The sequence below is a fragment of the Hippocampus zosterae genome, chromosome 8 (genome assembly GCF_025434085.1).
Source record: "Hippocampus zosterae strain Florida chromosome 8, ASM2543408v3, whole genome shotgun sequence".
Taxonomy (NCBI): domain Eukaryota; kingdom Metazoa; phylum Chordata; class Actinopteri; order Syngnathiformes; family Syngnathidae; genus Hippocampus; species Hippocampus zosterae.
Genome location: NC_067458.1, coordinates 19700057 through 19720894, shown reverse-complemented (window position 1 = coordinate 19720894; position 20838 = coordinate 19700057). Strand labels below are relative to the sequence as shown.

The 20838-nt window shown below is 48.3% G+C and overlaps 2 protein-coding genes and 47 non-coding genes across 49 annotated transcripts; all 49 read left to right on the top strand.

The window, feature by feature from the left end:
- Positions 1 to 2465: 2465 nt before the first annotated feature.
- LOC127606249 (myocilin-like) lies at positions 2466 to 6320 on the top strand. The gene is made up of 3 exons (XM_052074358.1): positions 2466 to 3128; positions 6012 to 6077; positions 6194 to 6320. Exons 1-3 carry the CDS (start codon positions 2666 to 2668, stop codon positions 6271 to 6273), a joined length of 609 nt encoding a protein of 202 aa, XP_051930318.1. The 5' UTR covers positions 2466 to 2665; the 3' UTR covers positions 6274 to 6320.
- A 501-nt stretch (positions 6321 to 6821) lies between these two features.
- On the top strand, positions 6822 to 6893 carry trnap-ugg (transfer RNA proline (anticodon UGG)). Its single transcript has one exon. It is a non-coding gene; the product is annotated as a tRNA-Pro (tRNA).
- Positions 6894 to 7000: 107 nt separating this feature from the next.
- Positions 7001 to 7072, top strand: trnap-agg (transfer RNA proline (anticodon AGG)). The gene has a single exon. It is a non-coding gene; the product is annotated as a tRNA-Pro (tRNA).
- Positions 7073 to 7233: 161 nt separating this feature from the next.
- Positions 7234 to 7305, top strand: trnap-agg (transfer RNA proline (anticodon AGG)). Its single transcript has one exon. It is a non-coding gene; the product is annotated as a tRNA-Pro (tRNA).
- A 98-nt stretch (positions 7306 to 7403) lies between these two features.
- Positions 7404 to 7475, top strand: trnap-agg (transfer RNA proline (anticodon AGG)). Its single transcript has one exon. It is a non-coding gene; the product is annotated as a tRNA-Pro (tRNA).
- A 160-nt stretch (positions 7476 to 7635) lies between these two features.
- Positions 7636 to 7707, top strand: trnap-ugg (transfer RNA proline (anticodon UGG)). The gene has a single exon. It is a non-coding gene; the product is annotated as a tRNA-Pro (tRNA).
- Positions 7708 to 7814: 107 nt separating this feature from the next.
- trnap-agg (transfer RNA proline (anticodon AGG)) lies at positions 7815 to 7886 on the top strand. The gene has a single exon. It is a non-coding gene; the product is annotated as a tRNA-Pro (tRNA).
- A 98-nt stretch (positions 7887 to 7984) lies between these two features.
- trnap-agg (transfer RNA proline (anticodon AGG)) lies at positions 7985 to 8056 on the top strand. Its single transcript has one exon. It is a non-coding gene; the product is annotated as a tRNA-Pro (tRNA).
- A 161-nt stretch (positions 8057 to 8217) lies between these two features.
- On the top strand, positions 8218 to 8289 carry trnap-ugg (transfer RNA proline (anticodon UGG)). The gene has a single exon. It is a non-coding gene; the product is annotated as a tRNA-Pro (tRNA).
- A 98-nt stretch (positions 8290 to 8387) lies between these two features.
- Positions 8388 to 8459, top strand: trnap-agg (transfer RNA proline (anticodon AGG)). The gene has a single exon. It is a non-coding gene; the product is annotated as a tRNA-Pro (tRNA).
- A 98-nt stretch (positions 8460 to 8557) lies between these two features.
- trnap-agg (transfer RNA proline (anticodon AGG)) lies at positions 8558 to 8629 on the top strand. Its single transcript has one exon. It is a non-coding gene; the product is annotated as a tRNA-Pro (tRNA).
- A 98-nt stretch (positions 8630 to 8727) lies between these two features.
- Positions 8728 to 8799, top strand: trnap-cgg (transfer RNA proline (anticodon CGG)). The gene has a single exon. It is a non-coding gene; the product is annotated as a tRNA-Pro (tRNA).
- A 277-nt stretch (positions 8800 to 9076) lies between these two features.
- trnap-ugg (transfer RNA proline (anticodon UGG)) lies at positions 9077 to 9148 on the top strand. The gene has a single exon. It is a non-coding gene; the product is annotated as a tRNA-Pro (tRNA).
- A 98-nt stretch (positions 9149 to 9246) lies between these two features.
- Positions 9247 to 9318, top strand: trnap-agg (transfer RNA proline (anticodon AGG)). Its single transcript has one exon. It is a non-coding gene; the product is annotated as a tRNA-Pro (tRNA).
- A 98-nt stretch (positions 9319 to 9416) lies between these two features.
- trnap-cgg (transfer RNA proline (anticodon CGG)) lies at positions 9417 to 9488 on the top strand. The gene has a single exon. It is a non-coding gene; the product is annotated as a tRNA-Pro (tRNA).
- Positions 9489 to 9595: 107 nt separating this feature from the next.
- On the top strand, positions 9596 to 9667 carry trnap-agg (transfer RNA proline (anticodon AGG)). Its single transcript has one exon. It is a non-coding gene; the product is annotated as a tRNA-Pro (tRNA).
- Positions 9668 to 9765: 98 nt separating this feature from the next.
- Positions 9766 to 9837, top strand: trnap-agg (transfer RNA proline (anticodon AGG)). Its single transcript has one exon. It is a non-coding gene; the product is annotated as a tRNA-Pro (tRNA).
- A 161-nt stretch (positions 9838 to 9998) lies between these two features.
- trnap-agg (transfer RNA proline (anticodon AGG)) lies at positions 9999 to 10070 on the top strand. The gene has a single exon. It is a non-coding gene; the product is annotated as a tRNA-Pro (tRNA).
- A 168-nt stretch (positions 10071 to 10238) lies between these two features.
- On the top strand, positions 10239 to 10310 carry trnat-agu (transfer RNA threonine (anticodon AGU)). The gene has a single exon. It is a non-coding gene; the product is annotated as a tRNA-Thr (tRNA).
- Positions 10311 to 10408: 98 nt separating this feature from the next.
- Positions 10409 to 10480, top strand: trnap-agg (transfer RNA proline (anticodon AGG)). The gene has a single exon. It is a non-coding gene; the product is annotated as a tRNA-Pro (tRNA).
- Positions 10481 to 10578: 98 nt separating this feature from the next.
- trnap-agg (transfer RNA proline (anticodon AGG)) lies at positions 10579 to 10650 on the top strand. The gene has a single exon. It is a non-coding gene; the product is annotated as a tRNA-Pro (tRNA).
- A 160-nt stretch (positions 10651 to 10810) lies between these two features.
- On the top strand, positions 10811 to 10882 carry trnap-ugg (transfer RNA proline (anticodon UGG)). The gene has a single exon. It is a non-coding gene; the product is annotated as a tRNA-Pro (tRNA).
- A 107-nt stretch (positions 10883 to 10989) lies between these two features.
- trnap-agg (transfer RNA proline (anticodon AGG)) lies at positions 10990 to 11061 on the top strand. Its single transcript has one exon. It is a non-coding gene; the product is annotated as a tRNA-Pro (tRNA).
- Positions 11062 to 11159: 98 nt separating this feature from the next.
- Positions 11160 to 11231, top strand: trnap-agg (transfer RNA proline (anticodon AGG)). The gene has a single exon. It is a non-coding gene; the product is annotated as a tRNA-Pro (tRNA).
- Positions 11232 to 11399: 168 nt separating this feature from the next.
- Positions 11400 to 11471, top strand: trnap-agg (transfer RNA proline (anticodon AGG)). Its single transcript has one exon. It is a non-coding gene; the product is annotated as a tRNA-Pro (tRNA).
- A 98-nt stretch (positions 11472 to 11569) lies between these two features.
- On the top strand, positions 11570 to 11641 carry trnap-cgg (transfer RNA proline (anticodon CGG)). Its single transcript has one exon. It is a non-coding gene; the product is annotated as a tRNA-Pro (tRNA).
- Positions 11642 to 11918: 277 nt separating this feature from the next.
- Positions 11919 to 11990, top strand: trnap-ugg (transfer RNA proline (anticodon UGG)). Its single transcript has one exon. It is a non-coding gene; the product is annotated as a tRNA-Pro (tRNA).
- A 98-nt stretch (positions 11991 to 12088) lies between these two features.
- trnap-agg (transfer RNA proline (anticodon AGG)) lies at positions 12089 to 12160 on the top strand. The gene has a single exon. It is a non-coding gene; the product is annotated as a tRNA-Pro (tRNA).
- A 98-nt stretch (positions 12161 to 12258) lies between these two features.
- trnap-agg (transfer RNA proline (anticodon AGG)) lies at positions 12259 to 12330 on the top strand. The gene has a single exon. It is a non-coding gene; the product is annotated as a tRNA-Pro (tRNA).
- A 98-nt stretch (positions 12331 to 12428) lies between these two features.
- trnap-cgg (transfer RNA proline (anticodon CGG)) lies at positions 12429 to 12500 on the top strand. The gene has a single exon. It is a non-coding gene; the product is annotated as a tRNA-Pro (tRNA).
- Positions 12501 to 12777: 277 nt separating this feature from the next.
- trnap-ugg (transfer RNA proline (anticodon UGG)) lies at positions 12778 to 12849 on the top strand. The gene has a single exon. It is a non-coding gene; the product is annotated as a tRNA-Pro (tRNA).
- Positions 12850 to 12947: 98 nt separating this feature from the next.
- Positions 12948 to 13019, top strand: trnap-agg (transfer RNA proline (anticodon AGG)). The gene has a single exon. It is a non-coding gene; the product is annotated as a tRNA-Pro (tRNA).
- A 98-nt stretch (positions 13020 to 13117) lies between these two features.
- On the top strand, positions 13118 to 13189 carry trnap-cgg (transfer RNA proline (anticodon CGG)). Its single transcript has one exon. It is a non-coding gene; the product is annotated as a tRNA-Pro (tRNA).
- Positions 13190 to 13296: 107 nt separating this feature from the next.
- On the top strand, positions 13297 to 13368 carry trnap-agg (transfer RNA proline (anticodon AGG)). The gene has a single exon. It is a non-coding gene; the product is annotated as a tRNA-Pro (tRNA).
- A 98-nt stretch (positions 13369 to 13466) lies between these two features.
- Positions 13467 to 13538, top strand: trnap-agg (transfer RNA proline (anticodon AGG)). Its single transcript has one exon. It is a non-coding gene; the product is annotated as a tRNA-Pro (tRNA).
- Positions 13539 to 13699: 161 nt separating this feature from the next.
- Positions 13700 to 13771, top strand: trnap-agg (transfer RNA proline (anticodon AGG)). Its single transcript has one exon. It is a non-coding gene; the product is annotated as a tRNA-Pro (tRNA).
- A 168-nt stretch (positions 13772 to 13939) lies between these two features.
- trnap-agg (transfer RNA proline (anticodon AGG)) lies at positions 13940 to 14011 on the top strand. The gene has a single exon. It is a non-coding gene; the product is annotated as a tRNA-Pro (tRNA).
- Positions 14012 to 14109: 98 nt separating this feature from the next.
- Positions 14110 to 14181, top strand: trnap-cgg (transfer RNA proline (anticodon CGG)). The gene has a single exon. It is a non-coding gene; the product is annotated as a tRNA-Pro (tRNA).
- A 281-nt stretch (positions 14182 to 14462) lies between these two features.
- Positions 14463 to 14534, top strand: trnap-agg (transfer RNA proline (anticodon AGG)). Its single transcript has one exon. It is a non-coding gene; the product is annotated as a tRNA-Pro (tRNA).
- A 282-nt stretch (positions 14535 to 14816) lies between these two features.
- trnap-agg (transfer RNA proline (anticodon AGG)) lies at positions 14817 to 14888 on the top strand. The gene has a single exon. It is a non-coding gene; the product is annotated as a tRNA-Pro (tRNA).
- Positions 14889 to 14986: 98 nt separating this feature from the next.
- trnap-agg (transfer RNA proline (anticodon AGG)) lies at positions 14987 to 15058 on the top strand. The gene has a single exon. It is a non-coding gene; the product is annotated as a tRNA-Pro (tRNA).
- A 282-nt stretch (positions 15059 to 15340) lies between these two features.
- On the top strand, positions 15341 to 15412 carry trnap-agg (transfer RNA proline (anticodon AGG)). Its single transcript has one exon. It is a non-coding gene; the product is annotated as a tRNA-Pro (tRNA).
- Positions 15413 to 15573: 161 nt separating this feature from the next.
- trnap-agg (transfer RNA proline (anticodon AGG)) lies at positions 15574 to 15645 on the top strand. Its single transcript has one exon. It is a non-coding gene; the product is annotated as a tRNA-Pro (tRNA).
- A 168-nt stretch (positions 15646 to 15813) lies between these two features.
- Positions 15814 to 15885, top strand: trnap-agg (transfer RNA proline (anticodon AGG)). Its single transcript has one exon. It is a non-coding gene; the product is annotated as a tRNA-Pro (tRNA).
- Positions 15886 to 15983: 98 nt separating this feature from the next.
- trnap-cgg (transfer RNA proline (anticodon CGG)) lies at positions 15984 to 16055 on the top strand. The gene has a single exon. It is a non-coding gene; the product is annotated as a tRNA-Pro (tRNA).
- Positions 16056 to 16336: 281 nt separating this feature from the next.
- On the top strand, positions 16337 to 16408 carry trnap-agg (transfer RNA proline (anticodon AGG)). The gene has a single exon. It is a non-coding gene; the product is annotated as a tRNA-Pro (tRNA).
- Positions 16409 to 16690: 282 nt separating this feature from the next.
- Positions 16691 to 16762, top strand: trnap-agg (transfer RNA proline (anticodon AGG)). The gene has a single exon. It is a non-coding gene; the product is annotated as a tRNA-Pro (tRNA).
- Positions 16763 to 16860: 98 nt separating this feature from the next.
- Positions 16861 to 16932, top strand: trnap-agg (transfer RNA proline (anticodon AGG)). The gene has a single exon. It is a non-coding gene; the product is annotated as a tRNA-Pro (tRNA).
- Positions 16933 to 17973: 1041 nt separating this feature from the next.
- Positions 17974 to 20111, top strand: myoc (myocilin). Its single transcript, XM_052074359.1, has 2 exons — positions 17974 to 18210; positions 18642 to 20111. Exons 1-2 carry the CDS (start codon positions 18079 to 18081, stop codon positions 19224 to 19226), a joined length of 717 nt encoding a protein of 238 aa, XP_051930319.1. The 5' UTR covers positions 17974 to 18078; the 3' UTR covers positions 19227 to 20111.
- The last annotated feature ends 727 nt before the right edge of the window (positions 20112 to 20838 follow it).

Genomic DNA, 20838 nt, shown 5'->3' with positions numbered 1-20838 from the left:
GACTGTTAAAAACATCCACTCAATGACAAGCCTGTTAAAAATGGAGTTGGTAAAAGTCTGATTGATGAGGCACACGAAATCCCCTTCATGTGAGGAGGGGACTATTTTTTTTAAGCCTCCCACATTGGCAGCACAGCATGTTTTGGTCCTGCTTTTGGGATGACCTCAGATTCCGGGCATAGCGGCGGTTATGTGAGTCACATGAAAGGAAATCAAACACACAAGAAGAGAAAGCCAGGTGTTATTCGTCGCACGCATACAAGAGCACTCGGAGAAGTTCTATGGAATGACACGGCGTCTCGGGAGCTGGAAGTCAACAAATCGTCAATGCAATCCAATCCAATCCAAAAGACACTTGAAGCCGTTTGGATACGATTGGTGAAAACAAGCAGACTTAATCCCACTGCTCATCCACGTGCCGCCGTGAACACCACCCTCCTCCCTACGATCCAGTTACGATCGTTAGCCTTTCGAGCACATCGGTGGGAGGGGCGCCCCCCCCACCCCCCACACACACACTTAAAATACACCCCTCACCATAGGATGATAATGGCAAAGATTAATTCTCGAGGGAAGGGAATTTAGAGGCATTCAACCAATATTTTTGGAAGCTTATGTTCTATTATTAATAATATACTATTATTTTATGTTTGAGCATCATATTATTTCATGTTAAGATTACCTGAATCACATTCTGTTGTTCAATAATTGCTTGGGCGTGTTTTATAGCTTCTGATTGGCTGAAAAATAGGGAAAGAAGGAAGTGATTCAGAAGGTGAGTTTTGGACATTTTGGAGCTGCGTTCAAACAGAGTTCATCTCTCCTTTTGCCGTTTCTTAACGTAGAGCCATTTATTCATAAACAACGAACCCTTCAATTGACATTTTTACCCCGCTTTACATACTGAAGTGGTTTAACGATTAAAATTGTCAGCCCTGTCTGTCTTCAGGTTACACCCCGAAAGAAAAAAAATCACTCAAAAATGCTCAAATTTGACCTGATCATCAGCATGCACGTGCACCGCTTTAATCCCCCAAACAAGCGCAGGATATGAAGTTCAAAATGAGGAGGCCCCCGTCTGCATTTTTGGAAAGCTGGTTTGCGCGAATCTCCCATCGTGCTGCTCATCTGAAAATAAATGGGATCACCGTGGCTATCGCATGGCGCTCAAAGTGAGCTAGCGATTCAACTTGCGGAGAGATCAAGGGCGAGCAGCAGCAAAAACGACCTGTCAGCCAACTCGGCTTTCATTCAGTGTGCGCGTGTGTGCGTGAGTGTGTATACACGCGTGCGTGCATGCATGCACTTTGTGTTGAGTTGATTTATTGAATGAATGAATGAATTCATTTAAATTATTTACCTTGGAACGCATTGTTTGGAAGTGTTGGAAGGCTTTTATTTTTATTTTTGCCTCAAAATTCTTAACTCAACATCTCATAATTTAATTTCACTCTTTGCTCACGGTAAAATGATTTCCCAAGCATGTCACAAAACTTGTCCATAGAGCACAGGTGCGGATGTATTTTTGTGTTCGGGTGCCACATTTATGCTTGTTACACATTTGTGCTTGTTTAAAAAAAGATATAATATGATATGAAATCAATTTTTGACATTTTTAAAATTTACCAGTATATTAATATATAAATTATCTACAAATAAAATTTAAACTCACTGGTAAATGCTTATTTTAAACTTTTTTAAAAATTATCATTTACAATAAATCAACCAGTTATTAAAAAATAATTAGCTAATTTTATTTGCAATATATTAACCAATTATTTTAATAATGTAATTTTACTCCCTTCTATTTCTTATTACAAAAAAATGTTCCATGCATACGTGAAATTACTTATTTGCAGTAAATCAACCAGTTATTTTCGACAAAAAATGTTGGCTTACAGTTTTTTAAAATCTAACTCATACTTTTTATTTTATCATTTACAATAAATTTGTGAACGAATTATTTTTAAAAGTTAATCTTGGAAAACACTTTTATTTTACCCCTTTTTTTTTACTTTGAGTAAAATTATGAACCAATTATTTAGAAAGAAATTCTAAAAATGGATAAATGCATATGCATATTGTGTATTTAACTGTTGTTTTTCTTGAATTTCATATAATTAACCAGCATACTTTTATTCACTCCGGTTTCTTGCCTATGCCAGTAAAGAAGACCCAGGGCAGCCTATTCTGCCTTGTTACCACCTTCGGCCTTCGTCCCCCCTCCAAACGAAAGGGGAAACTGCAGTAACCATATCCAATGAGAGCCCCCCCCAACCCCCCCACCTGACTTTCTTGGAATGCGTGGGCCATATCCCAACAATTACACCAAGGGTTATTAAATAAAAACACACAGCGCCCTTTACAAATAAAGTCGAGGGTGTTTGTTTGCCGTGGAGGGGGTGGGGGGGAAATAAAGCCACGATAAAAGAATGACCACACACAAGCCTCCACCTACTCCAGTAAATCCATCTTTCTTTCTCCCCTCCCTCACTCTCTCGCTCCCTCCTTTTCACCTCTTCCACTCACCGTATAAATATCGGCGGGCGGCACTGGGAGAGATCAGTGTAAGCGGCCTGCGCGCGAGGTGGACGACAGCAACACAAACCTGAAAAAAATTAATCCCTGAAAAGTCCATTTGGGGTTTGCTCGTCATTCCTACATCATGTTCCTCCTGCTCTCCATGTGCCTCTTGGGGCTCCTGGCCCCACGAGGTGACGCCCAGGACCGCGCCGCCCTCTGGAGGGGCAATGACCGGAGCGGGCGATGCCAGTACACCTTCACCGTGGCCAGCCCCGCCGAGGCCAGTTGCCCCCATGCCGGAGGCCCCGAGGTGGAGGGCATCAAAACCAGGCTCACCTTACTGGAAGCGCTGGTGTCCAAGCTGACCGGAGAGGAGGCGGGGGCCTCCTCGGCGGACGCGGGGGCTCGGCTCCGCGAGGCGCTGAATCGTGCGGTGGGCGAGAGGAACCTGCTGCAGGGTGAGAAGGAGCGGCTGCAGAGAGAGATGGGCTTGCTTCAGAGACGCTTGGAGGAGATGCTGAGGGAGACGGAGAGGCTGAGGAGCAGACCGTGCCCGCCGCAGACCCCCGCCGTGCCTGACAGTGGTCTGATGAGACCTGCTGGAGGTAAGAAGCACAACTGAGTACGCAAGATCACTCCACGTGTGTGCCACTCCATAGAACCATTCAGTCTACATGTCAGTCATTACGAACGGCACACATATTGAGATGAATGTCGCTTTTTGTCTTATTGGTTTGTCTCAATCTCAGTTGTGACACGCAGCACAGTGATCGGTCAGAATTTAGTCTGCATCTCCAATAAAAAATGATTTGATACGTATCCTAGCACATGGGTTGTGATGCAATTCAACGACGGTTCATTTTAAAGTGGAAAGAAAGTGTGTGTGTTTGTGAGTGTGTGCGTGTGTGCGCACGTGTACTGCACGTACATAGACACAGTGTCCCCTCCTCCCCATAATTATTGGCACACCTGGTGAAGATGTCAAAACGAATTCGATTTTTTATTGCAGAAGCAAACTGAAATCGTAGAAATGGTTCACCAGACACAGAATCAAGCTCCTCCCATGTCCATGTCAGTCCCCAGACCTCAACCCTATTGAAAACCTGTGGACTGAGCTAAAGAGGAGAGCGCAGAGGAGTGGAGCCGGGTCGCTGGATGATTGTGTCAAGCGGAATGGTTGAAGATTCCTCTTTCTTTAATTCATTTTGCTGAAAGAGAAGATCGGGCGCTGCTTTGCTGGGCAAAAGGGGGGCGGGGCAAAATATTCACAACTGGGGTGCTAATAATTGTGGCATGCATGATTTGATGTAAAAGAATTATTTCTTAATGTCGGATTTCTTTCTCCCATGGAATAAATGCACTTGAATTAAAGGTTGGATCTTCTTGACTCTCTGTATCTAAGTATATGAATACTTAGATAGATAGATAAATGCACACACACAAACTCGCTTATATTCAAGTAGCATTTCTTTAATGTAATCAGCACCCAAATCATTCAACGATTTATTTTTTTTCGACCAGTAGCCAAATTTTAAAATCTATTCTGGATAATTAGGAGCCAGTGGCGAGCCTTTAGGACTGGAGTAAGATGATCCACCCGGGGGAGAGACTAATGTTTTAAAATGAATGTTGGCGCGTAAACAGACACACGGCTCGGCTTACTCCCTGTGGGTCGTCTCAGTCTTCATGAGCCTTTATGATGGCTGCTTTCCTTTGCATGGCAGACGGGGTGCGAATTAGTTGAAGGTGTGGAAAAGGGGGTGGATGCGATTAGAGCCTGGAAGCGGAGGTCACGCACTGGAGGCTTTTAATGACGCCAGTGAAGGAGGGCAGCTCCACACAAGGAGTCAAGGAGATTAATCTCTGGTGTTGCATTTGCAGGGGAGCAAGCAGCCATTTAATTAACCCCCAAAGTTAATCTTTTGCCCCCACCCCCGCGCTTCCCAAACACCCTTTGCATATGTAATAAATCCTCTTGTGCATCTGCACAGTACAGTGTTGCCTTGAGACACAAGTTCAATTTGTGGCGTGAAATTTGGACGGAGTTATTTTTCGTCAGACAAATGGAACTCTTTAATATTGGACTTCATCAAAATGATTTGGTTGGAATTCAATTTCTTAACCAGAGAAGGGGTCCATGGGAATCCCTTTGTGAGAGACAAAGCCGTACGGAGGCACATCTGGACCACACACACACACAAACTGGGGATGAGAATGTGTTTACCTGCAGTGCTGATAAATGGCTTTGTCCAGTAACCTTTTGATTTTTCTTCTGTTGTGTTTTCCAAACATTGTCCCGTTTGCTTTTCCCATGTCGCTGGCATTTCTTGCCAGAATGTCTTCACAAGTCTCTTCCTGAAAACCATTAAAAAAAAGGTTTTCTGCATCATTAAAGCTCATTTGTGCACCAATGCACAAAGCATGCAACGTGCTTTAAAATCTCTCTCAATCTCTCTCTCTCTCTCTCTCTCTCTCTCTCTCTCTCTCTCTCTCTCTCTCTCTCTCTCTCTCTCTCTCTTGCTCCCTCTCTCTCTCAACTTGCATGAGAAAGCAATAACACAAGCAACTGGGTTCATGAGGGCTGGGCAAATCATTGATTTTACAGTTCTCCATGACATGCCCACGTTCATGGCCAACAATGAGGCGCTCTAATGTGTCGGTATAGGTGGCTTCCTCAATTCACATTGCAATAACATGAACAAAGATGCCCTAAAAAAATCAATCCAAATTGTAATTTTGAGGAAAAATTATTGGACGCGCAATGAATGGAGTGAATGTGTGACGAACGGCGGCGCCCGGCAGGGTGTCTGCAGTGTCCGGAGCGTCATGTCGTCTTTCGACTGGCTGTCTCTACAGCAGCTGGGAATGCGTCGAGGGGGCGGGTGTCCACTTCCTTCTGTCACATTCCCTACTGTTGCCCTCACATGGCCTCACCAACTACCAGTTCGTGTTTATGTCGACAGTTCATCTTTATATCGGCACTTTTGGGAAGAATCCATTGATGTCCCCCCCAAAAAACGTCCCTTCAGGATGTAAAAAAAAAAAGCTTTTTGAGTTACCAGCCACTGCCTCAGTAGTAGTTTGTATTATAATAGCTGAATAGGCAGAAACAAATGTGCACCTTCATGGACAACCAGCTCCTTCAGCACCAAATGATAAACTGGTCAACAAGTGTCATGGTCAATGTTCAGTTTCTATAATGACCAAGACGCTCGTTCCTACCGACTGCTGTCAGGCTGATGAATAAAAAATAACAATCATAATAATAATAATAATTATTATCCATTTGTGTTCATATTGTATTTAATTGAAAGATGTTTGTTGTTTTTTTTCTCTTTCTCCTTTCTTCTTTCTACATACATTCTTGCTGCTGGAGGCTGTAAATTTCCCCATTGTGGGACGAATAAAGGATATCTTATCTTAATGTCATGAACTTGTCCATGACATTATAGAAACACCTGACTCAAAGTTCATGTTTGTGTGTTCAGGTTCGAACGCCATGTCCCACCTGATGACGCGTCCCAATAGGCTGGGTGACGGCAGCAATTTGAGAGGTCAGGTGGTCCTCCTATAATCTGGCATCGGATTTGTGAGCTCAAAATTTTGACTCTTAACGTGTGTGTGTGTGTGTCTGTGTGTCTGTGTGTGCGCGCACGCATGCGTGTGACAGACTCTGTGTGGCAGCAGGGCTTCCAGGAGGTCAAGGCTGAGGTGACTGAAGTTCCGGCTCCCGAACAATACACAGGTTAGAAGCTGTCACTTGATTTACAGATGCTGATTAAAAGCATCCATGGCAAGTAATAGGGTCATTTCAAATTTTTGGGTCCATATATTTTTTTCTTGATTCTGTTGCTGATTGGTCTCGGGGAAATCCGCGGCTTTCAATAATGTCCTTTTAAACCCGCCGTCACACAAGCCACCAGACAACAAGTCATGGGGTACATCAAGATGCTCATGTGGTTCGTTGGTCTAGGGCTATAATTCTCGCTTAGGGTGCGCGATGTCCCGGGTTCAACTCCCGGATGAGCCCTTCCTAGAGTATCGGTGGTTTTCAATAATGTCCCTTCAAACCTGCCGTCACATAGGCCACCAGACAACAAGTCATGGGGTACATCAAGATGCTCGTTGGTCTAGGGGTGTGATTCTCGCTTAGGGTGAGAGAGGTCCCGGGTTCAACTCCCGGACGAGGGCTTTCTGGATTATCGGTGGCTTTCGATGATGTCCTCCACTTTTACACCTGCCAGCCATCACATGGGCCACAAGACAACAAGTCATGGGGTACGTCAAGATGCTCATGTGGCCCGTTGGTCTAGGGGTATGATTCTCGCTTTGGGTGCGAGAGGTCCCGGGTTCAACTCCCGGACGAGCCCTTTCTGGATTATCGGTGGCTTTCGATGATGTCCTCCACTTTTACACCTGCCAGCCATCACATGGGCCACAAGACAACAAGTCATGGGGTACATCAAGATGCTCATGTGGCTCGTTGGTCTAGTGGTATGATTCTCGCTTAGGGTGCGAGAGGTCCCGGGTTCAACTCCCGGATGAGCCCTTCCTGGAACATCAGTGGCTTTCAGTCATGTCCCTTTACATCTGCCGTGCCACAAGACAACAGTGTTGAGCCCTTCCTGGAGCATCAGTGGCTTTTAGTCATGTCCCTTTACACACAGGCCACAAGACAACAAGTCATGGGGTACATCAAGAAGCTCATGTGGCTCGTTGGTCTAGTGGTATGATTCTCGCTTAGGGTGCGAGAGGTCCCGGGTTCAACTCCCGGACGAGCCCTTCCTGGAACATCAGTGGCTTTCAGTCACATCCCTTTACACCAGCCGTCACATTGGCCACAAGATAACAAGTCATGGGGTACATCGGTACCCTCATGTGGCTCGTTGGTCTAGGGGTATGATTCTCGCTTAGGGTGCGAGAGGTCCCGGGTTCAACTCCCGGACGAGCCCTTCCTGGAACATCAGTGGCTTTCAGTCACGTCCCTTTACATCTGCCGTCACACAGGCCACAAGACAACAGTGTTGACCCCTTCCTGGAGAATCAGTGGCTTTTAGTCATGTCCCTTTACACACAGACCACAAGTCATGGGGTACATCAAGATGCTCATGTGGCTCGTTGGTCTAGGGGTATGATTCTCGCTTTGGGTGCAAGAGGTCCCGGGTTCAACTCCCGGACGAGCCCTTTCTGGATTATCGGTGGCTTTCGATGATGTCCTCCACTTTTACACCTGCCAGCCATCACATGGGCCACAAGACAACAAGTCATGGGGTACATCAAGATGCTCATGTGGCTCGTTGGTCTAGTGGTATGATTCTCGCTTAGGGTGCGAGAGGTCCCGGGTTCAACTCCCGGACGAGCCCTTCCTGGAACATCAGTGGCTTTCAGTCACATCCCTTTACACCAGCCGTCACATTGGCCACAAGATAACAAGTCATGGGGTACATCGGTACCCTCATGTGGCTCGTTGGTCTAGGGGTATGATTCTCGCTTAGGGTGCGAGAGGTCCCGGGTTCAACTCCCGGATGAGCCCTTCCTGGAACATCAGTGGCTTTCAGTCATGTCCCTTTACATCTGCCGTGCCACAAGACAATGGTGTTGAGCCCTTCCTGGAGAATCAGTGGCTTTTAGTCATGTCCCTTTACACACAGGCCACAAGACAACAAGTCATGGGGTACATCAAGATGCTCATGTGGCTCGTTGGTCTAGCGGTATGATTCTCGCTTTGGGTGCGAGAGGTCCCGGGTTCAATTCCCGGACGAGCCCTTCCTGGAACATCAGCAGCTTTCAGTCACTTCCCTTTACACCTGCCGTCACATAGGCCACAAGACAACAAGTAATGGGGTACATCGGTATCTTCATGTGGCTCGTTGGTCTAGCGGTATGATTCTCGCTTAGGGTGCGAGAGGTCCCGGGTTCAACTCCCGGACGAGCCCTTCCTGGAACATCAGTGGCTTTCATTCACGTCCCTTTACACCAGCAGTCACATTGGCCACAAGATAACAAGTCATGGGGTACATCGGTATCCTCTTGTGGCTCGTTGCTCTAGGGGTATGATTCTCGCTTAGGGTGCGAGAGGTCCCGGGTTCAACTCCCGGACGAGCCCTTCCTGGAACATCAGTGGCTTTCAGTCACGTCCCTTTACACCTGCCGTCACACAAGCCACCAGACAACAAGTCATAGGGTACATCAAGATGCTCATGTGGCTCGTTGGTCTAGGGGTATGATTCTCGCTTCGGGTGCGAGAGGTCCCGGGTTCAACTCCCGGACGAGCCCTTCCTGGAACAACAATGGCTTTTGATGATGTCCCACACTTTTACACCTGCCAGCCATCACATGGGCCACAAGACCACAAGTCATGGGGTACATCGGTATCTTCATGTGGCTTGTTGGTCTAGTGGTATGATTCTCACTTAGGCTGCAAGAGGTCCCGGGTTCAACTCCCGGACGAGCCCTTCCTGGAACATCAGTGGCTTTCAGTCACGTCCCTTTACACCTGCCGTCACACAGGCCACCAGACAACAAGTCATAGGGTACATCAAGATGCTCATGTGGCTCGTTGGTCTAGCGGTATGATTCTCGCTTTGGGTGCGAGAGGTCCCGGGTTCAATTCCCGGACGAGCCCTTCCTGGAACATCAGCAGCTTTCAGTCACTTCCCTTTACACCTGCCGTCACATAGGCCACAAGACAACAAGTAATGGGGGACATCGGTATCTTCATGTGGCTCGTTGGTCAAGTGGTATGATTCTCGCTTAGGGTGCGAGAGGTCCCGGGTTCAACTCCCGGACGAGCCCTTCCTGGAACATCAGTGGCTTTCAGTCACGTCCCTTTACACCTGCCGTCACACAAGCCACCAGACAACAAGTCATAGGGTACATCAAGATGCTCATGTGGCTCGTTGGTCTAGGGGTATGATTCTCGCTTCGGGTGCGAGAGGTCCCGGGTTCAACTCCCGGACGAGCCCTTCCTGGAACATCAATGGCTTTTGATGATGTCCCACACTTTTACACCTGCCAGCCATCACATGGGCCACCAGACCACAAGTCATGGGGTACATCGTTATCTTCATGTGGCTCGTTGGTCTAGTGGTATGATTCTCGCTTAGGGTGCGAGAGGTCCCGGGTTCAACTCCCGGACGAGCCCTTCCTGGAACATCAGTGGCTTTCATTCACGTCCCTTTACACCAGCAGTCACATTGGCCACAAGATAACAAGTCATGGGGTACATCGGTATCCTCTTGTGGCTCGTTGGTCTAGGGGTATGATTCTCGCTTAGGGTGCGAGAGGTCCCGGGTTCAACTCCCGGACGAGCCCTTCCTGGAGCATCAGTGGCTTTCAGTCATGTCCCTTTACATCTGCCGTGCCACAAGACAACAGTGTTGAGCCCTTCCTGGAGCATCAGTGGCTTTTAGTCATGTCCCTTTACACACAGGCCACAAGACAACAAGTCATGGGGTACATCAAGATGCTCATGTGGCTCGTTGGTCTAGTGGTATGATTCTCGCTTAGGGTGCGAGAGGTCCCGGGTTCAACTCCCGGACGAGCCCTTCCTGGAACATCAGTGGCTTTCAGTCACGTCCCTTTACATCTGCCGTCACACAGGCCACAAGACAACAAGACAACAGTGTTGACCCCTTCCTGGAGAATCAGTGGCTTTTAGTCATGTCCCTTTACACACAGACCACAAGTCATGGGGTACATCAAGATGCTCATGTGGCTCGTTGGTCTAGTGGTATGATTCTCGCTTAGTGTGCGAGAGGTCCCGGGTTCAACTCCCGGACGAGCCCTTCCTGGAACATCAGTGGCTTTCAGTCACGTCCCTTTACACCTGCCGTCACACAAGCCACCAGACAACAAGTCATAGGGTACATCAAGATGCTCATGTGGCTCGTTGGTCTAGTGGTATGATTCTCGCTTAGGGTGCGAGAGGTCCCGGGTTCAACTCCCGGACGAGCCCTTCCTGGAACATCAGTGGCTTTCAGTCACATCCCTTTACACCACCCGTCACATTGGCCACAAGATAACAAGTCATGGGGTACATCGGTACCCTCATGTGGCTCGTTGGTCTAGGGGTATGATTCTCGCTTAGGGTGCAAGAGGTCCCGGGTTCAACTCCCGGACGAGCCCTTCCTGGAACATCAGTGGCTTTCAGTCACGTCCCTTTACATCTGCCGTCACACAGGCCACAAGACAACAGTGTTGACCCCTTCCTGGAGAATCAGTGGCTTTTAGTCATGTCCCTTTACACACAGACCACAAGTCATGGGGTACATCAAGATGCTCATGTGGCTCGTTGGTCTAGGGGTATGATTCTCGCTTTGGGTGCAAGAGGTCCCGGGTTCAACTCCCGGACGAGCCCTTTCTGGATTATCGGTGGCTTTCGATGATGTCCTCCACTTTTACACCTGCCAGCCATCACATGGGCCACAAGACAACAAGTCATGGGGTACATCAAGATGCTCATGTGGCTCGTTGGTCTAGTGGTATGATTCTCGCTTAGGGTGCGAGAGGTCCCGGGTTCAACTCCCGGACGAGCCCTTCCTGGAACATCAGTGGCTTTCAGTCACGTCCCTTTACACCAGCCGTCACATTGGCCACAAGACAACAAGTCATGGGGTACATCAAGATGCTCATGTGGCTCGTTGGTCTAGTGGTATGATTCTCGCTTAGGGTGCGAGAGGTCCCGGGTTCAACTCCCGGACGAGCCCTTCCTGGAACATCAGTGGCTTTCAGTCACGTCCCTTTACATCTGCCGTCACACAGGCCACAAGACAACAAGACAACAGTGTTGACCCCTTCCTGGATAATCAGTGGCTTTTAGTCATGTCCCTTTACACACAGACCACAAGTCATGGGGTACATCAAGATGCTCATGTGGCTTGTTGGTCTAGTGGTATGATTCTCGCTTAGGGTGCGAGAGGTCCCGGGTTCAACTCCCGGACGAGCCCTTCCTGGAACATCAGTGGCTTTCAGTCACGTCCCTTTACACCTGCCGTCACACAAGCCACCAGACAACAAGTCATAGGGTACATCAAGGTGCTCATGTGGCTCGTTGGTCTAGGGGTATGATTCTCGCTTCGGGTGCGAGAGGTCCCGGGTTCAACTCCCGGACGAGCCCTTCCTGGAACAACAATGGCTTTTGATGATGTCCCACACTTTTACACCTGCCAGCCATCACATGGGCCACAAGACCACAAGTCATGGGGTACATTGGTATCTTCATGTGGCTTGTTGGTCTAGTGGTATGATTCTCACTTAGGCTGCAAGAGGTCCCGGGTTCAACTCCCGGACGAGCCCTTCCTGGAACATCAGTGGCTTTCAGTCACGTCCCTTTACACCTGCCGTCACACAGGCCACCAGACAACAAGTCATAGGGTACATCAAGATGCTCATGTGGCTCGTTGGTCTAGCGGTATGATTCTCGCTTTGGGTGCGAGAGGTCCCGGGTTCAATTCCCGGACGAGCCCTTCCTGGAACATCAGCAGCTTTCAGTCACTTCCCTTTACACCTGCCGTCACATAGGCCACAAGACAACAAGTAATGGGGTACATCGGTATCTTCATGTGGCTCGTTGGTCTAGCGGTATGATTCTCGCTTAGGGTGCGAGAGGTCCCGGGTTCAACTCCCGGACGAGCCCTTCCTGGAACATCAGTGGCTTTCATTCACGTCCCTTTACACCAGCAGTCACATTGGCCACAAGATAACAAGTCATGGGGTACATCGGTATCCTCTTGTGGCTCGTTGCTCTAGGGGTATGATTCTCGCTTAGGGTGCGAGAGGTCCCGGGTTCAACTCCCGGACGAGCCCTTCCTGGAACATCAGTGGCTTTCAGTCACGTCCCTTTACACCTGCCGTCACACAAGCCACCAGACAACAAGTCATAGGGTACATCAAGATGCTCATGTGGCTCGTTGGTCTAGGGGTATGATTCTCGCTTCGGGTGCGAGAGGTCCCGGGTTCAACTCCCGGACGAGCCCTTCCTGGAACAACAATGGCTTTTGATGATGTCCCACACTTTTACACCTGCCAGCCATCACATGGGCCACAAGACCACAAGTCATGGGGTACATCGGTATCTTCATGTGGCTTGTTGGTCTAGTGGTATGATTCTCACTTAGGCTGCAAGAGGTCCCGGGTTCAACTCCCGGACGAGCCCTTCCTGGAACATCAGTGGCTTTCAGTCACGTCCCTTTACACCTGCCGTCACACAGGCCACCAGACAACAAGTCATAGGGTACATCAAGATGCTCATGTGGCTCGTTGGTCTAGCGGTATGATTCTCGCTTTGGGTGCGAGAGGTCCCGGGTTCAATTCCCGGACGAGCCCTTCCTGGAACATCAGCAGCTTTCAGTCACTTCCCTTTACACCTGCCGTCACATAGGCCACAAGACAACAAGTAATGGGGGACATCGGTATCTTCATGTGGCTCGTTGGTCAAGTGGTATGATTCTCGCTTAGGGTGCGAGAGGTCCCGGGTTCAACTCCCGGACGAGCCCTTCCTGGAACATCAGTGGCTTTCAGTCACGTCCCTTTACACCTGCCGTCACACAAGCCACCAGACAACAAGTCATAGGGTACATCAAGATGCTCATGTGGCTCGTTGGTCTAGGGGTATGATTCTCGCTTCGGGTGCGAGAGGTCCCGGGTTCAACTCCCGGACGAGCCCTTCCTGGAACATCAATGGCTTTTGATGATGTCCCACACTTTTACACCTGCCAGCCATCACATGGGCCACCAGACCACAAGTCATGGGGTACATCGTTATCTTCATGTGGCTCGTTGGTCTAGTGGTATGATTCTCGCTTAGGGTGCGAGAGGTCCCGGGTTCAACTCCCGGACGAGCCCTTCCTGGAACATCAGTGGCTTTCATTCACGTCCCTTTACACCAGCAGTCACATTGGCCACAAGATAACAAGTCATGGGGTACATCGGTATCCTCTTGTGGCTCGTTGGTCTAGGGGTATGATTCTCGCTTAGGGTGCGAGAGGTCCCGGGTTCAACTCCCGGACGAGCCCTTCCTGGAGCATCAGTGGCTTTCAGTCATGTCCCTTTACATCTGCCGTGCCACAAGACAACAGTGTTGAGCCCTTCCTGGAGCATCAGTGGCTTTTAGTCATGTCCCTTTACACACAGGCCACAAGACAACAAGTCATGGGGTACATCAAGATGCTCATGTGGCTCGTTGGTCTAGTGGTATGATTCTCGCTTAGGGTGCGAGAGGTCCCGGGTTCAACTCCCGGACGAGCCCTTCCTGGAACATCAGTGGCTTTCAGTCACGTCCCTTTACATCTGCCGTCACACAGGCCACAAGACAACAAGACAACAGTGTTGACCCCTTCCTGGAGAATCAGTGGCTTTTAGTCATGTCCCTTTACACACAGACCACAAGTCATGGGGTACATCAAGATGCTCATGTGGCTCGTTGGTCTAGTGGTATGATTCTCGCTTAGGGTGCGAGAGGTCCCGGGTTCAACTCCCGGACGAGCCCTTCCTGGAACATCAGTGGCTTTCAGTCACGTCCCTTTACACCTGCCGTCACACAAGCCACCAGACAACAAGTCATAGGGTACATCAAGATGCTCATGTGGCTCGTTGGTCTAGGGGTATGATTCTCGCTTCGGGTGCGAGAGGTCCCGGGTTCAACTCCCGGACGAGCCCTTCCTGGAACAACAATGGCTTTTGATGATGTCCCACACTTTTACACCTGCCAGCCATCACATGGGCCACAAAACCACAAGTCATGGGGTACATCGGTATCTTCATGTGGCTTGTTGGTCTAGTGGTATGATTCTCACTTAGGCTGCAAGAGGTCCCGGGTTCAACTCCCGGACGAGCCCTTCCTGGAACATCAGTGGCTTTCAGTCATGTCCCTTTACACCTGCCAGCCGTCACATTGGCCACAAGATAACAAGTCATGGGGTACATCAGTATCCTCATGTGGCTCGTTGGTCTAGTGGTATGATTCTCGCTTAGGGTGCGAGAGGTCCCGGGTTCAACTCCCGGATGAACCCTTCCTGGAGCATCAGCAGCTTTCAGTCACTTCCCTTTACACCTGCCGTCACATAGGCCACAAGACAACAAGTCATGGGGTACATGGGGTACATCAAGATGCTCATGTGGCTCCTTGGTCTAGGGGTATGATTCTCGCTTAGGGTACGAGAGGTCCCGGGTTCAACTCCCGGACGAGCCCTTCCTGGAGCATCAGTGGCTTTCAGTCATGTCACCTTTACACCTTCCAGCCGTCACATTGGCCACAAGATAACAAGTCATGGGGTACATCAGTAACCTCATGTGGCTCGTTGGTCTAGTGGTATGATTCTCGCTTAGGGTGCGAGAGGTCCCGGGTTCAACTCCCGGATGAACCCTTCCTGCAGCATCAGTGGCTTTCAGTGATGTCCCTTTACACCTGCCGTCAAACAGGCCACAAGACAACAAGTCATGGGGTACATCAAGATGCTCATGTGGCTCGTTGGTCTAGGGGTATGATTCTCGCTTAGGGTGCGAGAGGTCCCGGGTTCAACTCCCGGATGAACCCTTCCTGGAGCATCAGCAGCTTTCAGTCACTTCCCTTTACACCTGCCGTCACATAGGCCACAAGACAACAAGTCATGGGGTACATGGGGTACATCAAGATGCTCATGTGGCTCCTTGGTCTAGGGGTATGATTCTCGCTTAGGGTACGAGAGGTCACGGGTTCAACTCCCGGACGAGCCCTTCCTGGAGCATCAGTGGCTTTCAGTCATGTCACCTTTACACCTTCCAGCCGTCACATTGGCCACAAGATAACAAGTCATGGGGTACATCGGTATCCTCTTGTGGCTCGTTGGTCTAGGGGTATGATTCTCGCTTAGGGTGCGAGAGGTCCCGGGTTCAACTCCCGGACGAGCCCTTCCTGGAGCATCAGTGGCTTTCAGTCATGTCCCTTTACATCTGCCGTGCCACAAGACAACAGTGTTGAGCCCTTCCTGGAGCATCAGTGGCTTTTAGTCATGTCCCTTTACACACAGGCCACAAGACAACAAGTCATGGGGTACATCAAGATGCTCATGTGGCTCGTTGGTCTAGTGGTATGATTCTCGCTTAGGGTGCGAGAGGTCCCGGGTTCAACTCCCGGACGAGCCCTTCCTGGAACATCAGTGGCTTTCAGTCACGTCCCTTTACATCTGCCGTCACACAGGCCACAAGACAACAAGACAACAGTGTTGACCCCTTCCTGGAGAATCAGTGGCTTTTAGTCATGTCCCTTTACACACAGACCACAAGTCATGGGGTACATCAAGATGCTCATGTGGCTCGTTGGTCTAGTGGTATGATTCTCGCTTAGGGTGCGAGAGGTCCCGGGTTCAACTCCCGGACGAGCCCTTCCTGGAACATCAGTGGCTTTCAGTCACGTCCCTTTACACCTGCCGTCACACAAGCCACCAGACAACAAGTCATAGGGTACATCAAGATGCTCATGTGGCTCGTTGGTCTAGGGGTATGATTCTCGCTTCGGGTGCGAGAGGTCCCGGGTTCAACTCCCGGACGAGCCCTTCCTGGAACAACAATGGCTTTTGATGATGTCCCACACTTTTACACCTGCCAGCCATCACATGGGCCACAAAACCACAAGTCATGGGGTACATCGGTATCTTCATGTGGCTTGTTGGTCTAGTGGTATGATTCTCACTTAGGCTGCAAGAGGTCCCGGGTTCAACTCCCGGACGAGCCCTTCCTGGAACATCAGTGGCTTTCAGTCATGTCCCTTTACACCTGCCAGCCGTCACATTGGCCACAAGATAACAAGTCATGGGGTACATCAGTATCCTCATGTGGCTCGTTGGTCTAGTGGTATGATTCTCGCTTAGGGTGCGAGAGGTCCCGGGTTCAACTCCCGGATGAACCCTTCCTGGAGCATCAGCAGCTTTCAGTCACTTCCCTTTACACCTGCCGTCACATAGGCCACAAGACAACAAGTCATGGGGTACATGGGGTACATCAAGATGCTCATGTGGCTCCTTGGTCTAGGGGTATGATTCTCGCTTAGGGTACGAGAGGTCCCGGGTTCAACTCCCGGACGAGCCCTTCCTGGAGCATCAGTGGCTTTCAGTCATGTCACCTTTACACCTTCCAGCCGTCACATTGGCCACAAGATAACAAGTCATGGGGTACATCAGTAACCTCATGTGGCTCGTTGGTCTAGTGGTATGATTCTCGCTTAGGGTGCGAGAGGTCCCGGGTTCAACTCCCGGATGAACCCTTCCTGCAGCATCAGTGGCTTTCAGTGATGTCCCTTTACACCTGCCGTCAAACAGGCCACAAGACAACAAGTCATGGGGTACATCAAGATGCTCATGTGGCTCGTTGGTCTAGGGGTATGATTCTCGCTTAGGGTGCGAGAGGTCCCGGGTTCAACTCCCGGACGAGCCCTTCCTGGACCATCAGTGGCTTTCAGTCATGTCACCTTTACACCTTCCAGCTGTCACATTGGCCACAAGATAACAAGTCATGGGGTACATTAGTATCCTCATGTGGCTCGTTGGTCCTGGGTTCAACTCCCGGATGAGCCCTTCCTGGAACAGCGGTGGCATTCAATAATGTGGGCTAAAACTAAACAAAGTGATGGTGCCAGCAAATATGTTAAAGGTGCTGACTTTATTTTGCCAACAGAAACTGCTTCCAAGTTTTCTTTGCATTTTTTTCCACTTTTAGCTATTTTTTGTTTGCAGCTTTCGAGTAAAAACAATGACGTCAGGGACGCTGTTAAGTCGGTCCTTCCTCTTGTCTGGCCTACAAACATGACACCCACAAACACAACACCCATAAAAAGTTGCCCCTATGGTGACAACCCGAAAGCAAATAGCGCTATTCATAAATAGCATTGCATTGGGTTCCAGAATAGCTGCGTCATGCCAGAGAGGATAAGTGGGATCATTGCACATGCGCTCCACACGTGCAAGTTGGAATTGAAAACGCTGCTGTTGCCAAATCCTGCACCTGGCCGGAAAGCACCACCGTTCTTTTTCCCGCCAAATTCTGGATCGCTGCTCTCATGCCAACAGTACCTCAGATGTCCTCACGATCTCAGGGTTACATAGCTCCGGCCGTACACTCAAACTTTTTACACCTCCTCACCTCCTCTATTCGCTCCTCACGTAGCACCATCATGACCAACATTAAAATATGTAATAGGCCTAAGTGTTCATAAAAAATGATATTCTTAAAATGTATATTTAATATTAATGTAAGCCACTTGAATATACATAGTTAGAAATCAACATAGCTCTTAAATATAGGACTTTTTTTGTATGTACTAAACCCTTTCATCCACCCTGATAACATCATAAGCTGTCCACAGTAGTAACCAATGTGCGTGAAAGGGTTAAATAATTATTAAATTCAAATGCATTGCACCTGAAAATTAAATACAGTTGTACTTAATAAGCTAGTCCTGACGCATCTGACCTGTAATTTGACGCTGTGCTCGGTGGTCCAGGTTGTGGCGTGTTGGTGTCCGTGTCGGAGCCCGTCACTCACAGGAAGGCCGACAGCATCGCAGGCAAATACGGCATATGGATGCAGGACTCCGAGGCCGCGGCGCCGTACGGGTCCAGCATGGTGTGGCGCATCGACACAGTTGGCTCGGACGTCAGGCAGCTGTTTGGATACGAAGACATGGAGCAGCTCTCCAAGGGGTATCCCACCAAGGTGGCTATTCTTTTCCTCTGCTAGGGAATTGTTTGGGTTTGTAATTGGTGATGTTTTTCTTGCTGTATTTATCCCCCTTGGAAATGTTGTCTAAATGCCCTGTGACTGTCTGACGATCAGAAATTCAAATTGACTTTGAGGAGAAAATATGAAACTACAGTATTTGTGGCCCATTTTTCCCCCAAGAAAACATGAATGATTTGAGACATATTTTTCCCAAGAATTTGAAGTCAAACAGAAATTGAATTCAGCAATGTAGATGATATGGTTATGTGACTTTTTTTGTTTTGAAATCGTTAAAACTTTAGTTTTTCAAGGTTAGACACTTAATTTTCACAAATCATTCAATATTTGAAACTAGTTTCCTTTGGAGTCCTATTCTTTTTTTGGGGGCCATGGATTTCAATTAATATACTTTTGGCGTAATGCAGGTGGTGTTGCTGCCGGAACCCCTGGAGGGGACAGGCGCCGTCCTGTACCGCGGTTCCCTGTACTACCAGCGGCGCCGCAGCCGCACACTGATCCGTTTCGATTTGGCGTCAGAGAGCGTGGCTGCGCGGCGTGACCTGCCGCATGCCGGCTTCCACGGCCAGTTCCCATACGCGTGGGGTGGCTACACTGACATTGACCTGGCAGTAGATGAGCGCGGCCTGTGGGCCATCTACTCCACCAGCAAGGCCAAGGGGGCTGTGGTGCTCTCCCAGCTAGACCCGCACGACTTGCGGGTGACCAAGAGCTGGGAGACTAACATCCGCAAGAACGGCGTGGCTAATGCATTCCTGGTGTGTGGCCGCCTTTACACCGTGGCCAGCTACGGGGCGGCCAACACTACCGTCAACTACATGTACGACACGGAAAGCAGCCGCGGGCGCCCTCTGGCAGTCCCCTTCAAAAACAAGTACGGCTACAACAGCATGATTGACTACAACCCGGCGCAGAAGAAGCTCTTCGCCTGGGATAACTTCCACATGGTCTCCTACGACCTGAGGCTGGGGCGCCCTCCAGCCGAGGCCTGAGAGCAGCTCCCCCACCCACGTCCCCCCCACGTCAAGTGACGTTAACTCGGTCCGCTCGCTTCAAAGACTCAGAGTCGTGTTGAGGAGACTGCCTGCTAGCTAAAGGGCTACAGAAGCTCACCACAACTGTATTATTTTTTTTATTACGCTATAACTTGAGTTTTACCTGTTAACTTCAGATTTTGACGGGTTTGTTTTTTGGAATCATGTTTCTTAAAATTTTAATGATTTAAAAATGGAAATTAAACATCTAACATTTGAGTGAAAACGTAATAAAAAAAACAAGACTGCATGTTTACCACTTTTACATGTACTTCATTGAAAAAAAAATTAAACAAAATGTTCATTTAAGTCCAAATTTAAAGTAAAAATGGAAAACAAGTAAAACCACAAAAACATTACTATCCAGTTGAAAGGTATAAACATTACGTTATGAGGTAAACCGCTTTTTTTGTTTGTTGTTTTTTGTGAACTGGCAGGCAGGCCAAGCGCACCAGCACCCCAAAAGAGGAATTATTTTTGTACCTGAGGTTTGTTTATTTGTGTCCATACCGCTACGGGAAAGTTTACCTAATATTGTACTAAAGAGTGTCGTTGAGTATGACGTACCGTACATGAACGATGGCGCTGCCTTTGCCGTCATTATTGTGCCTTTTCCCACAAAATGCCTTTCTTCCGATGGGTTTCGAGGGGTTGATGGCGCCACCTGCTGCTTAGGCGTGCCCTTGACACGCAACTTGTCGCACAAAATGATTTATTACCTCCGTGTACGTGTATACTTAAATACGGAAGTGTACAGTGTGTGAATAGTTGACATGATATTGCATGGACACTGTAGTCAGCTAATATAAATTGTTATTTTGAAATAAAAAGTATATAAAATGATGTGTGCTCGTCAGTGTCTGAGAAGCAGGGCAACATTAAGACTTGGTCGCAAAATCCTTGGCTTCAAATTTAAATGGTGTGACTAAATTAAGACTTGTTTTCATAGACGACCGATTGAAATATAGGCAACTAATCACGCATTTTCACCTAAAAAAAAAGTCTCGTTTCAAAATGAAAATTTTGTGACTTTACAAATACTTTTTCAATACAATTATTTTTTAATTCGTTTGACATTTGAGGTGCTTTCCGGAGAACATTTGTTTGTTTTCCTCAAATAAACGTTTGACTTTTTTTTTCCCCCGGACAAATGCATTTTCATTTTCCATTTGACTTTCACGGCTGTTTTCTGGACACCTTTGGTTTAAAATTCAGAATTGGACCTTTTTTAGCATAACTTTCCAGAAAGTGTTTTGAAACTCAAAGTCAATTTCTTTCTTGCATTTTCTAATTGGACTTTTGAGGCAGAAAAACAAAAACAGCATTTTAAAAATTAGTACCATGTAACTTTTGAGGCACATTTTCCGTATTTTTTTAATTTGAGACATTTCCCCAGAAAAATCAATGGAACTTTTGTCTCATATTTCCCAGTAAGATCTTGGGTTTCAAATTTAAATCAGCTTTTGATGCTGCCCTTTCTCCATAACCATATTTTTAGTGGCTTATATGCTTGCTTTTGTTTCAAAGATGTCCAAAAAAATAATTCAAATGAAAAAAATACTTCTTTTGA

What these genes read in the sequence shown, in the direction of transcription:
- LOC127606249 (XM_052074358.1), top strand. Translation starts at nt 2,666, where the DNA reads ATGTTCCTCCTGCTCTCCATGTGCCTCTTGGGGCTCCTGGCCCCACGA. An exon ending in TCTGATGAGACCTGCTGGAG is followed by an intron (nt 3,129 to 6,011) that starts GTAAGAAGCACA and finishes TTGTGTGTTCAG; the next exon opens with GTTCGAACGCCATGTCCCAC. An exon ending in TGACGGCAGCAATTTGAGAG is followed by an intron (nt 6,078 to 6,193) that starts GTCAGGTGGTCC and finishes TGCGTGTGACAG; the next exon opens with ACTCTGTGTGGCAGCAGGGC.
- myoc (XM_052074359.1), top strand. Translation starts at nt 18,079, where the DNA reads ATGCAGGACTCCGAGGCCGCGGCGCCGTACGGGTCCAGCATGGTGTGG. An exon ending in CCAAGGGGTATCCCACCAAG is followed by an intron (nt 18,211 to 18,641) that starts GTGGCTATTCTT and finishes GGCGTAATGCAG; the next exon opens with GTGGTGTTGCTGCCGGAACC.